Here is a 13,294-nt window from a genome sequence, read left to right as displayed (position 1 = left end):
AAAGGCACCTATCTCAGAGAGCCCTGTGGCTGCCCACCAGATTCAGCAACAGCAGAACCATGGAGCTGAGTTTTAGGGCCTCCTCCTGAACCTCCACCAGACCATGCAGAAGCCATGCCTGCATGACTGTGCGGCACCAGCCCAACACATCCACATGGAGCATGAGGTAGGCAGGAGCAGCAGGTTGAAAAGCTCCCTCCCCAGAGACTCCTACAAGCAGCCACCACCAACTAAAGGAGCAGAAGGATCCAGCCTTCCCAGCCCAAGCCTCCTGATATTAACCAATGTCTTCCACACTGGACTTTAAAATCTGCTGCCAATATTATGCATAATCCTCTCCCCCACTGCCCTACCTGCCCAGCATCCAGCAACTGTCCTCCTTTCTCACCATGCTTCATCCCAACCCTTCCCTCTCATTCTAGCTGATCCTACCCACCCTCTATGACCACATCCTCCTACATTCCTGTGACCCCCTCCTCCTCCACATCACCCTACCTCTTCCCTTTCACCCTACGTCTCCCCCCACAGCCTCTCTTCTCCCACCCCACACAGAACTCCCCAGTATCCCTCCCATGATGGTTTCCCATACACAAAGAACAAATGTGTTTTCAGTCTGGTTACACTATTTTACAGTGAAGGGGAAAAACAAAGAAACAAGAACTACAGAGTCTTGTCCTGTTAACAACGTCCATTTGAACTAACTCACAGAGAGTGTGTCCTTACAGGCATGCTACGGGGCCCATTTTACTCTTAAAGCAACAGCAGACAACCCTCCTTTTACATACCCACACCTCTGGTCTGGTAACAGCTATAGCTAAAATACATCATTTTAAAAAGGAAATAAGCATTATGAAGTTGTCAGAACCTCTCAATGGAAACACAATCTTATAGCTGTGAACCCATCCTCTCAGCCCCTTGCCCTGTCTCATCTTGTCTTTTAGTACACTGTAAGCTCTTCTGGGTAGCAACCAGGCATTTTACTTGTTCTCTTACATAGCTAACACCCTTTAAATGCTGAATACATGGTAAATACAAGCTGACTGGCCATCTCCCACAGGAACGGGTGAGTTCCCCCACAGGCAGAGATGACAGAAGCAGCAGGCCAACTCTGATTTTAAAAGAAAAATTCCCACGTGCTGCTGCATGGGGAGAGCCTGGCTATTGACCAAAACTGTCCCTCCCTGCGATAATTTCAAAATCCAGGAGCCTAATCAGCTAAATCCAGACTATTGGCAATTCTGCTGTCTGGGCAGGGAGGAAAAGTCTGCTAGGAAGTGCTGACAAGGAAAGGAAGGAGGAAAAAGCTAGCTGTCTGGGATAGCGGGGAGGGATCTGAAATCTTGGTGGATCAACCCCCTCTCTTTTCACCATTTATACTGTTGGTTTATTTTATGCCTATTGCTCCTCTTGGACAGTGAATCCACACTGGTTGGTTTCACTTTCTGGTTCTCCTGCAGCAGGACAATGCTATTCTGTTTGGTTTCTCAATTCTCAGAGGAACATGTAGATTAAAAACAGTCAGACATTTAAAAAAAATCTTAAAGATATGTATTTTTGTATTTGTTTTGGTAAAAACCTTTGTTTACAAAACTGCAATTACAGGCCTACACTACTTGACCATGTCTTTATAAAGTACCAAAATCATCATCAGACACTGAGACGGTCTATAACGCAACTACACGTGTAACTGCAGCTTGGGTAAGCATAGCTGCATTAGCTTTAATATCGCTAGCATGGTCAAAAATAGCAGGCAAGACATGGTGACACAAGCTCCAACACAGGCTGTCCAAGCCCTCCTGGGACCCTGGGCATGTACCTGCATTGCCAGCCCACGGTGAATCTCATGCCACCATGTCTTCACTGCTATTTTTAGCCATGCTGGCGAGGCTAAAACTAGTGTGGGTCTGCCTACCTGAGCTGCAGTCACACCTGCATTGTAGACACAGTCTATGTGAGTAAGGGCCTGAGTCCCAAGAAATGTTGAGCACCCACACCTCCCAGTGTTTTCAGTGGGACTTCAGCACCTCTCAAGACAAAGCCCTTTATCTTGTGAAGTAATAATGATATAAAGATGGAAAGGATCAATCAGATGTTTAAAAATCGCCCTTACGTACAAGAGAAGCAGAGCACCAGAGTCAGTTTCAGACACCACGTGTGTGCGATGAGATCACTATTACAACAATTTATGGACACCAATTAAAGAATATGACTTGGAGGGGAAATCTCTCTGTGTGGCAAGTGCCTCTTATGTTTGTGGTTTTGTGGCAACAAAATAATAAAACTGTTTTAATTGGCCATTGTCCAAACAGCATAACAGAGCTGACCAAAATGTTTCAAAGCCAGACTGTTACAAAATAAATTCAATTTCTGAAATCCTTGGAACTTTGACAAATCTATCCTGATTTGTCCAAAATCTGTATTACATCAGACTTCCCTCTAATGAACATCCCAGAGCAAAGGGCCCACACTAGGGATAGGGCATCACTTAAGACATAGTTATGCACTCAGCACAGGGCCAGTGTGATCTCAGTTATATGGCGTAAATGCAGAATACTGCCAGAGACTCTGGATATTCACTGGTGTAAATGAGATCAGAATTTGCCTCCATAGGGTTTAACTAGGGATTAACATAGAGCACAGGGCTTTGTGCAGACCTCCTGCTCTGGGCTGAATTTCACCCATAGTAAACAAGGATTCCCTGGCAGCTGGCCCGTAACCTTTGAATTTTTCTGGTTGATGAACTTAATGTACAAAGACTTTTTTATCAGTAAACTCATTCGGGCTGGAAACCAAGCTCCAACTCCTACTCCTCCTTCATGCCAAAACATTTTTATAAAACTGGATAAACATATTCCATTGAACCAAGAACTTTGAAGGATAAACACCAATCCATGGAACAACACAATATAGCCTGACAAATAGGACTTTTGTATTCTTAAAAAACCTGACTTTTCCAGTCTGCAATGGCTAAATGATGCAGTAGCTTTAGTTAAAAGGATCCTTTATTACTATAAATTACTTTCAAGAGATGTCTGAAATGGATTATCACTCATATTCTGTCTTGTTTTTAAAAGTTGTTGAAAAAAGAATATACAAGTATGAAAACTCCAACACACATAATATCAGCCTCACTACTAAGCAGGTCAACTATCTTCAACATTTATGCAAACAAACAAAATGGAGGATTACCTGGGAACGCTCTAATTATCTGGCATAATCCTTCTTTTCTGCAAAGCAGGTGCTGAATCTCTGGGAGTGTATTCACCTGAAAATAATACACAGATGTTCTAGTGAGTTCATCAGTAGATGCACTGTCTTTCACGAGCCCTGCATGTTTTCTCGTACAATTTGTCAGGGACACCTCATGTGTGAAACTCCTATTGATGTCAACATTGATTTTGACCCTTTGCTGCTCCCTGTGACCTGGAAAATATAACTCTGAGGTGGGAGATCCTCCTCCACAACCACCACAAGGCAAAGTTTCAGACTGTTTTTCCTCCTCCTGGACACAGTGATTCTGTCATTCCTGCAGTTTCCGCCTCCAAAGCTTCTTGCTCCTCTACATCACCCTCATTCATAGCACAGGAAGAGCACACAGAGAGGAATGATGATCCAATGTTTAGGGTGTTAGCCTGGGATGTGGAAGACCTATGCTAAGTTCCTACTCTGCCACAGACGTCCCTTGTGACCCAGGGCAATCACTTAGTTTCTCTGTGCCTCAGTTTCTCATCTGGGAATTAGGGATGATTGCACCTCCCTACCTCACATTAAACATAGTGAGGATGAATACATTAAAGATATTGAGGTACTCCAAAACAAAGGTAATGGGATACTTATAAATACCTACAATGGTCAGATGGATTCATAGGCTGTGTCAGCAGTCAAGTATTTACTAAGGCACCTAATGGAGAAATAAGGCGGGAAATTAGAAGAAGGTTTCTAACCATCCAGAGGAGTGAGATTCTTCCAACAGGAGTAGTGGGAGCAAGCAACCTAACTAGTTTTAAGATGTAGCTTGGTAAATTTATGAACAGGATTATACAATGAGGTTGTCTGAGATAGCAGCGGACTGAACTCGATCACCTAGAAAGGTCCCTTCCACTCTTATGTCCCTAAATATCTTTGAAAGCAAATGTACCACAATTTCAAAGGCATTAGGTTGGTTTGTCTTCAGTGACCAAGAGATATTTCCAATGCTCTGTTTGCTAACTGTTCTGTTATGTGGGCTTAGGGATCTAAGAATTAGTAGTAAAATATCATACAAAAGCATACTCTGTGGGGTAATCATTCCATCTCTAAACAACAGTTGGCAGATGGCATCTTATGCTAAGCCCAGCTCGCACAGGAACAGAACCATATTCATGGTACTGGATTCCAGTGTGATTTTATATGAATAATAATTAATCAGTAACACTGCTCATTTTTCCCCCCATCCTAAATTACTTTAGGTTTACATAACTTTACATAATGTGCCCTGACATATCTAATATTCAGTATTGCTACCACGTGCAAGATATTGGCTTTCAATAAAGACAATTATAGCTGAAATGAATGATAGTGGGTACCACTCCGGTTCAATTAAGTGTCAATACAATTTTGATAGAGAAATGCTGTCCTGGGCTAACGGCAGTGACTCTTGCTGGCACTTGGCTTCTTCTCTAGGTACGCTGGAAACCATTGTACTCCAAGAGCATGTGCTAGCAGCAGACTAGAAGCTCAGTGCTTTTGAAAACCAGGCCGGTACATTAATTCCCTAAATATTGATTTAGCAACCTCACTGTGGCACTCAGTTTTGAAAATCTTGGCCAAACTGTTTATATAATCATGTGCACAATTGCCATTAATAGGAATTTACATATACAAGCCATTCCTGAGTTAGCTCTGTTGTCCTGGGCCATGGGAGGGGGCTCTTTTCCCTACAAGATCTTCAGAATAAATCAGGTAAATGTTTCCCTCATCTTCAACTGCCAGGGAGGCACCTGGTAGGGTTGCTGAAACCCCATTAGGCAAGAGCAGGGCAAAACCTACCACGAAGAGGTGGCTGGTGCTTCTCTCAACCCCCACATGAGATTCATTCTGAGCACCTTTTCCTGCCCCACTGTTGTTATTTTTTGCCTCCCATTGTCGTTATTTTTTTACTTTATTTTTTGATTTGATCATATGTTTAATATTTGGCAAATTTAGGTGCTTTCTGTGCATATTTATTGTAAATCTAAATAAACAAATACTGAGTGCCAAACTGGTTCTCTCTGCTGTATAGCTGTAAAGGAAGATACCGTCCCTACTTCAAGGAATTTACAATCAAAGGGCTTCAGCCCAGATTTTTAAAGGTATTTAGGCACCTAAAGAACCAGATGGGTGCCTCATGGGATTTTTAAAAGTATCTAGGTGCTTAACTCCCATGGAAAAATCCTACAATTGCTGGGAGTTAGGCAACTTGGTGTTTTTGAAAATTGCATTAGGCACTTATCTGCATCTCTAGGCATATAAATACTTTTTAAAATCTGGTCCTTGGTTCTAAGAGTAGGCCTACTCCTAAGTGTAAAGTTACACATGTGCATAAGTTTTGCAGGATCAAGATCCCAATCAGACAGTCAATACAAATGACATATGTACTGGTATAACATATGAAGAACTGTTCTTGAATCAGTGAGGATACTTATAGATTCCAAGGCTAGAAGGGAACCAATGTGATCATCTAGTCAGACCTCCTATATAACACAGGCCCTAGAAGCACCCCAAAATAATTAATAAAGCACATATTTTAGAAAAAACATCCAGTCTTGATTTCATCCTCACTAATAAGCTTTGTGGAAGAAATCCACCCCTCCAGAAGACCCTTTCATTGCTGTGCACCCTCATTTTTGAGAATGCAATTTTGTGCCTGCAATTATTGTTTGTGCCAAATTTTTGAAATTGAGAGTCTAAAATTAGGCCTGCATTTTTGTTCCCACAATTTTGCAGGTGTAAATAACTGTGCAATTTAAGTCACTTAGATGTTTGCACCTGCAAGTCAGATATTTAATCAGGTACCCCAATGACTAAGTAACCTAACTTGTGCCTGTAATGTGCAAAATTCAGGTGGAAAAAGTGAGGGCCAATTATAGACATCCTTAAAAGACAACTAATACTGGCACTGATTTTCCAATTGACAGAATGTGTGCAAGACTGCTGTGCCCATCCAGGTCCGAAAGGACTCCAGGTCAGGCTCCACACGGGCGCAGCAGTCCATCTGCAAGCTGTCAGTTGCAGGACCAAGGTCATTGTTTGGAGAGATGCTTGTTCTACATTTGTAAAATGACAAGTGTATATATATATAAATATATATATAGATATTTATTTTAATTCCTAGAGCCAACCCAGCCCTTGCATAAGTGGCACAACTCCTGCCCACATTTGGCTGAACTGGTCCCCAATCATTCTGAAAAGCTGAATGTATTTTCGAGCTGGTTTTCGGCCTTCCTAAAGTTTTTTCTCTCAAAGAGACATTTGTTACAATTTGCTTTTACTTCTATATTTCTTGTGATGCATGACAGTTGAATTTTGAGTGTGGCATAGAGTCCAGAAGCTCAGATTAGGAAAGAGCAAAACATGGCATCCAACTGTAACAATTTTCAATTTCTACGAACATCAACATATTAAACTACACACAAATTGAAAGCATGAAGACATTGCTCTTGATCTCTGGATAGGATATCTACAAGAATGCAAATACGATACACATCCCTGGTGGGCAGTGAAATACGGCTCGGCTTTACAGTTTAATGAACCACATTTTTAAACCATAAATTGACAATTGAACACTATTTTTGTTAGTGGGTGCTGAAAATGTGGGGTATTCCAAACGAAAGATGGCAGGTCAATACTTTACCTTCTGGAATAATTCTAACTGATGGAACTCATCTATTGGAAAGCAGTCTGTATCATCAGTTTTCCCGGAAGATAAGCAAATCAGAAGGTCCCAAGAGCTTAATTCGCCTATCAAAAGGAACAGAAACATATTGAGAAAAAAACATTACATGATTCCAGCCTCAATAGAAAAATACACAGAGCCAAATCACGAGGACGAGCAGACTTGTTAGAGTATTAAATACATTACTAAGTGCGGGGGTAGGGGTGGGGTGCTTTGGTTTTTTTATCCAGCACCACAATTTTGTTGTTTCGTTAGTTCCAGGATTTGGGCCAAATTCAGAGCTGATGCATTCGGAGATGAACGTAAAACTCCTCACAGCCCTCCCCTGACGCATGGATCTAAGATGGTATAATTTATACATTAAGTATGTGGGAAGTGCTAAATTAAAGTTCCTGATTTAATCTTCTCTTTTTCCACGTCCAGCTTCCCAGCATGTATAATTTTATGGCAGATGTCATGGTTACTCATAATCTTCCAAGTTCTTTTTCTTTGAGCATTAGCTAGTTTTAAGCATTGCAAATAATGCTTCTATTGTTGTGGATTTGGCTCTAAGGTTCTGTGCAGAGGAAGCTGTTGGAAGCAGCAAGGTGGTTTGCTCTGCTAGACTCAGTTCTTGGTACACAGTTGCTACCTGGAAACTGGGCATTGGATTGCCAGCATACCATTTGTCACCATCTCTGTTTCAGGACTGCTGTATAAAGTCAAGCAAGTAACACTTAGAATATACCTAGACTCTGAGTTACTGATTGCCTTCCTCACTGGGAAGCTGACCCAGCAGACCCCAGAATTTTGCCACCACTCAGCCGGGGAGCAACACTGGTGTCAGAGATGGGACACTGATTTTGGAAGAAGAAAGAACAGTAAGTTACACCAAGTTACACTCCCCTACACAATGGAAAAGTGGGTACAAGTAAGTTTAAGGCTGTCTAAGGGCAGTTCTATACTACCGCTTAAATCGATCTAACTTATGTCGCTCAGGGGTGTGAAAAAGACACCCACTGAGCAACACAAGTTACGGCGACTTAAGTGCTATCCACACTGGCACTACGCTCTCCTGCCTACATAGCTGCCACTTCTCATGGAGGTAGAGTAATTATGCTGAGGGGAGAGGGCTCTTCCATTGGCATAAAGCACTGGTGCAGCTGCACTTGTATAGCGCTTCTAGTGTAGACCTGCCCTAAGCTAAAGTTTTGGCATGGTTTCTCTCTCAGATATTCTGAGCAATTTAGACTGGTCCCATCTCTTTCAAACGATCAGATTAGCCAAGCACTGCTGAATGCACAGGAGCAGAGAAGCAGTAAATGGGTAAGCACCTGTGGCCAGGAAGCTAGACAGAAACAAGAATCTCAGAAGGGGCAGTCAGAAGGGAAATCAGAAGATGGAAACTAAAGCCAGAGTTGCCATTAGTAATCTAATGCCATTTGGGACTAAACTCTTGGTAACTATTGTGGTGCAGGTCAGTTTTTGTTCCTACCACCATAGTTGGAAACATTAAATATATTTTATTTCATGCTGCCCAGACTGGAGGACCCTTTACTTGTCTAAGTCAACCCAAAGGCTTGGTCCCTGTGACAGCCTGCATAACAATTTTTTGCAGCCTTTTCTCCCCAAAATGTAATTAATTATTTCCCACTATGATCCCACCACCAAACACAAGGCTGGTTGGAGGATTTGTGAGAGGGTTAACGAGATGGCCCCAATTTAATATCAAATGAGTGTGTAGAATGTGCATCCATGATTGTAGAGCAAATTAGCACCTTTCATTTTCTGTGAATGGGCTACAAAGCTTAAGAGCTCCGGTTTTATTTAAGTTGCATCCATTATTGGAGAATGATATTATTTCTACGTCAGGAAAACAAATAATGCTTTATAAAAATAATGAATTCGAGGTAAGTAAAATCTGGGTGTGACAGAGTTGAGTAGGTGCCCCTTTATGAAACAAAAAAAATTAAGTAGATATGCCAGGGACGTATATAACTAACAAACAAACTCTCAGAGAACAAAAAACTTACTAAGAAATACTTCATTTTGGAACAAAAGATTTATAGCATTAATAACCAATACTGTGATCTTCACCAGTCATAACTATCAGATAAGCCCAGTGTTAAGTCTCTGACTAGTAAACACATTTTAATGGATCATTATAACTGAATATAAAACATTATGTCTAGATGTGTGAGAACTGAGAGGGATGGAGTAGGAATTACCCGATCTCTGATGGAGTTCATCTCCCCTTCTCTGGATATTGCTACATCTCCCAGCCAGAGTTGAGTTTGATCCCTGCCTCAAAAAGATACTATAGTGCAAAATGTTTGCTTTTAGGAAACAGACTGATCCAGATGTGTTTACAAATAAAACAAAACAAAAAGACTCAGAAAAGGATACTCATTTCTAACCCCGCTGCCTAGGAACAGAGCTGTTGCCATTTAGGGACAAATCTTCAGGCTCAGCTGGGCTTCTGCTTTCTATGCCTGCCATTATTTATGCTTGCAATTAGGATAATTAGACATCTAAGCATGCATTACTTCAAAGCAGCACAATCAGAACTGAACCAGGACCTACCTATAGGAGTACACCGTACTCCCCAAAAGGGGGTGTCTATTTAGTACTGCATCTTGGCTTCAGACCAAAAGGCGATGATGACATTGGCCCTTCAGATAGACCAGTAAATCTCTAGTCAGCCACAGTTTACCAACTGTTTTTGTTTGGTTTTACAGTTAAAATATAAAATACATATTTGTTATTACAAATGCTTCACCCCGGAGCAGAATCGAATATGAACACCCATAGGCTACAAACTGTCCCATGTCACCCATCATGCGTGCAAACACTTCAGTGGGAAATGAAGGTGTGCAGCATACATACACTAGACCATAGCTCCGCCCTCATATTGTACATGTGACAGTGTAAAGCAACAGGGCATTGAAAGGGTTATTATTACAATTTTTATTACGGCAACACTCAAATGTCCCATTTGGGATGGGGCGCTGGTGTGGTAGGCATTGTACAAACACACAAGAAGACATAGACCCTACCTCAGAGATTACAATGTAATTTAAAGCAAGACAATATGTGAAAACAACCCAGGAAAAGGAGGAAGGGAGGACAAGAGTAACAGTAATATGATCCCATGTCAACACAGGCCATATGTGCATAACCTTGATGTTTCCAAATCATTTAAACAAATGAATATTAACAACCCCCACACTAGCCCTCTCTCTAACCATTATCCAGTGGCAATTTCCTGTCGACATCACAGTGTGGTTCTGAGGAGGGATTTGAAGGAGAGGGTTCAAAAAGATATTTAACTTTTTAATCATTTAAAACCTGTATGAGGAAGACTGAACGGTAACAAAGCTACGAATGATTTGTACAAATCTTTTCTTCTTCAAAAGGCTTTATGCACATTTGGCCAAATCCAGCTTGCCTCATTAAATTTCAGTGGGGCTACTTGCCTAGGATGAGCAGCATTTGGCATGTTAATGAGTAATGGAATGCATGCATCTCTTTCCCTTAGTCAAGGGTTGTGTAAGAGTGACTGCATTGACTGGGGAGCAACAAAGTTCATATTGCACTTACATCAGGCTTTTTAAGGGCTTGTCTAATCACACAAGTTGCACCATTTTAGCTAAAGGGGTAATGCTGCACCCATTTAGTTAAACTAAAAAGAAAAGGAGTACTTGTGGCACCTTAGAGACTAACCAATTTATTTGAGTTAATAAATTGGATATCCAGCAGGATAGTGAGTTTGTGTGTGTGGTTTTTGGAGGGGGGTGAGGGGGTGAGAGAACCTGGATTTGTGCAGGAAATGGCCCAACTTGATTATCATGCACATTGTGTAGAGAGTTGTCACTTTGGATGGGCTATCACCAGCAGGAGAGTGAATTTGTGTGTGTGGGGGGGGTGGAGGGTGAGAAAACCTGGATTTGTGCTGGAAATGGCCCAACTTGATGATCACTTTAGATAAGCTATTACCAGCAGGACAGTGGGGTGGGAGGAGGTATTGTTTCATGATCTCTGTGTGTATATGATGTGTGCTGCAGTTTCCACGGTATGCATCTGATGAAGTGAGCTGTAGCTCACAAAAGCTCATGCTCAAATAAATTGGTTAGTCTCTAAGGTGCCACAAGTACTCCTTTTCTTTTTGCGAATACAGACTAACACGGCTGTTACTCTGAAACCTGTCATTAGTTAAACTAGTGCAACTGTGTGTGGACATTCTCCATCAATTTAAATCTGGCTTACGGCAGTGTAGCTTGCCTTTTATTTAACGAGGACAAGCTAAACTGCTCTAAGCCCATTTTAAACAGACGTAAAAGTGTCCGCACACAAAGTTGCACCAGTTTAACTACATCGATGCAACATCACACCTTTAGTTCAACCAGCACAAGAATGTGCATAGAACTGGCTCAGACGATCCAACAAGGTGCTAAACACCCTCAATTCCCACTGGAATTAGTGGGAGTTAAAGGCGCTTAGCACATGTTGGGATCAGGCTCAGTGTCAGTAAGTATTTACACCTTCCATTCAGGGCCCCCTTTAGTTAGTCTAATTCTTGCTGAGACAGGGTGCCTGCCATACAAAGCACAACCCAATAGCCTGCTTTCCAAAGAACCTCTTGTTGATATAGTATACAGATCCAATTTTTCATCCAGAGAGTAGGTGGTAGTAAGATAACATTGTTCTCATGAGTGTTGTACTCAGAACTGACCACTTGGAACTGCTAAAATGGTGATTAATCAGAGATGTATAAAGAACTAATCTGAGTAGAAAAATAAACATGTTTTGATCAGAATGGCTTCTAGAGTGGAAGAAATATTAAGCAGCTAGTGGAAACAGCAATGCAGAGACCAATGAAAACATTAACATTTGCTTTAAAAGACTTCTAAGGAGTTTTGACTTCTGATATCATAGGTCAAAGTGAACTAGAGTATCAAACTCTGTACTGTGAGAAAATAATCTTACTACAATTTTTTTTTAAGGTTAAAGCACCGAGATTCCATGGACCCCCCTACCGGAGAGGTTCCTGTTAGAACTCTGGAAGTTGAAAGTGGATTTATAAAATGGAGCAATCTGATTGGCTCCCAGCCTCGCAATTATCACATTATAGTCTCGTAAAAACAACGAGGCGTCCTTGTGGCACCTTAGAGACTAACTAATTTATTTGGCATACGTTTTCGTGGACTAGAACCCACTTCATCAGCTGCATGGAGTGGAAAATACAGGAGCAGGTATAAATACATGAAAAGATGGGAACTGCCTTACCAAGTGTGAGATCAGTCTAATGAGACAATTCAATCAACAGCAGGACACCAAGGGAGGAAAAATAACTTTTGTAGTGGTAATGAGAGTGGCCCATTTCAGACAGTTGACAAGAAGGTGTGAGTAACAGTAGGGGGAAATTAGTATTGGGGAAATTAGGTTTAGGTTTTGTAATGACCCAACCACTCCCAGTCTTTATTCAGGCCTAATCTGATGGTGTCCAGTTTGCAAATTAATTCCAGTTCTGCAGTTTCACGTTGGAATCTATTTTTGAAGTTTTGTTGTTGAAGAATTGCCACTTTTAGGTCTGTTATTGAGTGACCAGGGAGATTGAAGTGTTCTCCTACTGGTTTTTGAATGTTATAATTCCTGACGTCAGATTTGTGTCCATTTATTCTTTTGCATAGAGACTGTCCAGTCTGGCCAATGTACATAGCAGAGGGGCATTGCTGGCACATGATGGCATAGATCACATTGGTAGATGTGCAGGTGACCAAGCCCCTGATGGTGTGGCTGATGTGATTAGGTCCCATGATGAGTTGGAACACATTTGGCTAATCACACTGAAGGCCTTACACTCTGCAGATAGGATCCCATGGAAAACAATAGGCTTTCCAACATGGAATGGCTGCAGAAACGGGCCCAGATTAGTGTAAATTGGTCTATATAACATATTAACAAGTTAGGTACATAGCTCAGCCTCTGCCTATTTTTAATACAAAATGCACACACACAAGCTAGCATTAGCTTTACATGAAAGAGAAAGTGTCATCTAAAGCATATACTTTGAAATTTTCTTCCCTGTATTACTGCCAACATCTTGGATTATTAAAAATGAAAGAACGTTTAAAAATCTAATATACTGTTCATCCTTTATGCTTTCATTTCATTCAGCTTTGAAAATGAAAAGACTAGTCCAGCTGCATTTTTATTTATAGTTTCCAATTACTTTCCACTTTTGCATTCTCTTGCTTTGTCACAATAATGCTGTGTCTGAGCTGAACCCTTACAGGAAGATGTTTGCATTTTACTCCTGGGGGAATTCTGCTCCAAAAATTAAAAATTCTGCACACAACATTTTAAAATTCTGCAAAGTTCTGCATATTTTATTTGTCAAAA

General features: G+C 41.2%; 1 protein-coding gene across 1 annotated transcript in view; it reads right to left on the bottom strand.

Annotated features, from left to right (window-relative positions):
• Positions 1-13,294, bottom strand: part of CPED1 (cadherin like and PC-esterase domain containing 1) — a 215,442-nt gene that overhangs the window by 162,058 nt on the left and 40,090 nt on the right. Inside the window, exons 3-4 of the mRNA XM_077807831.1 lie at positions 6,872-6,978; positions 3,190-3,265 (exon numbers count right to left, since the gene is read on the bottom strand). Coding sequence (XP_077663957.1) covers positions 3,190-3,265; positions 6,872-6,978 — 183 coding nt within the window. The remainder of the gene's footprint in view (positions 1-3,189; positions 3,266-6,871; positions 6,979-13,294) is intronic.

Source organism: Eretmochelys imbricata, chromosome 1, assembly GCF_965152235.1.
Source record: "Eretmochelys imbricata isolate rEreImb1 chromosome 1, rEreImb1.hap1, whole genome shotgun sequence".
In the NCBI taxonomy this organism is placed as follows: domain Eukaryota; kingdom Metazoa; phylum Chordata; order Testudines; family Cheloniidae; genus Eretmochelys; species Eretmochelys imbricata.
The sequence above is the reverse complement of the archived record's forward strand: the minus strand, read 5'-3'. Positions and strand labels throughout refer to the sequence as shown.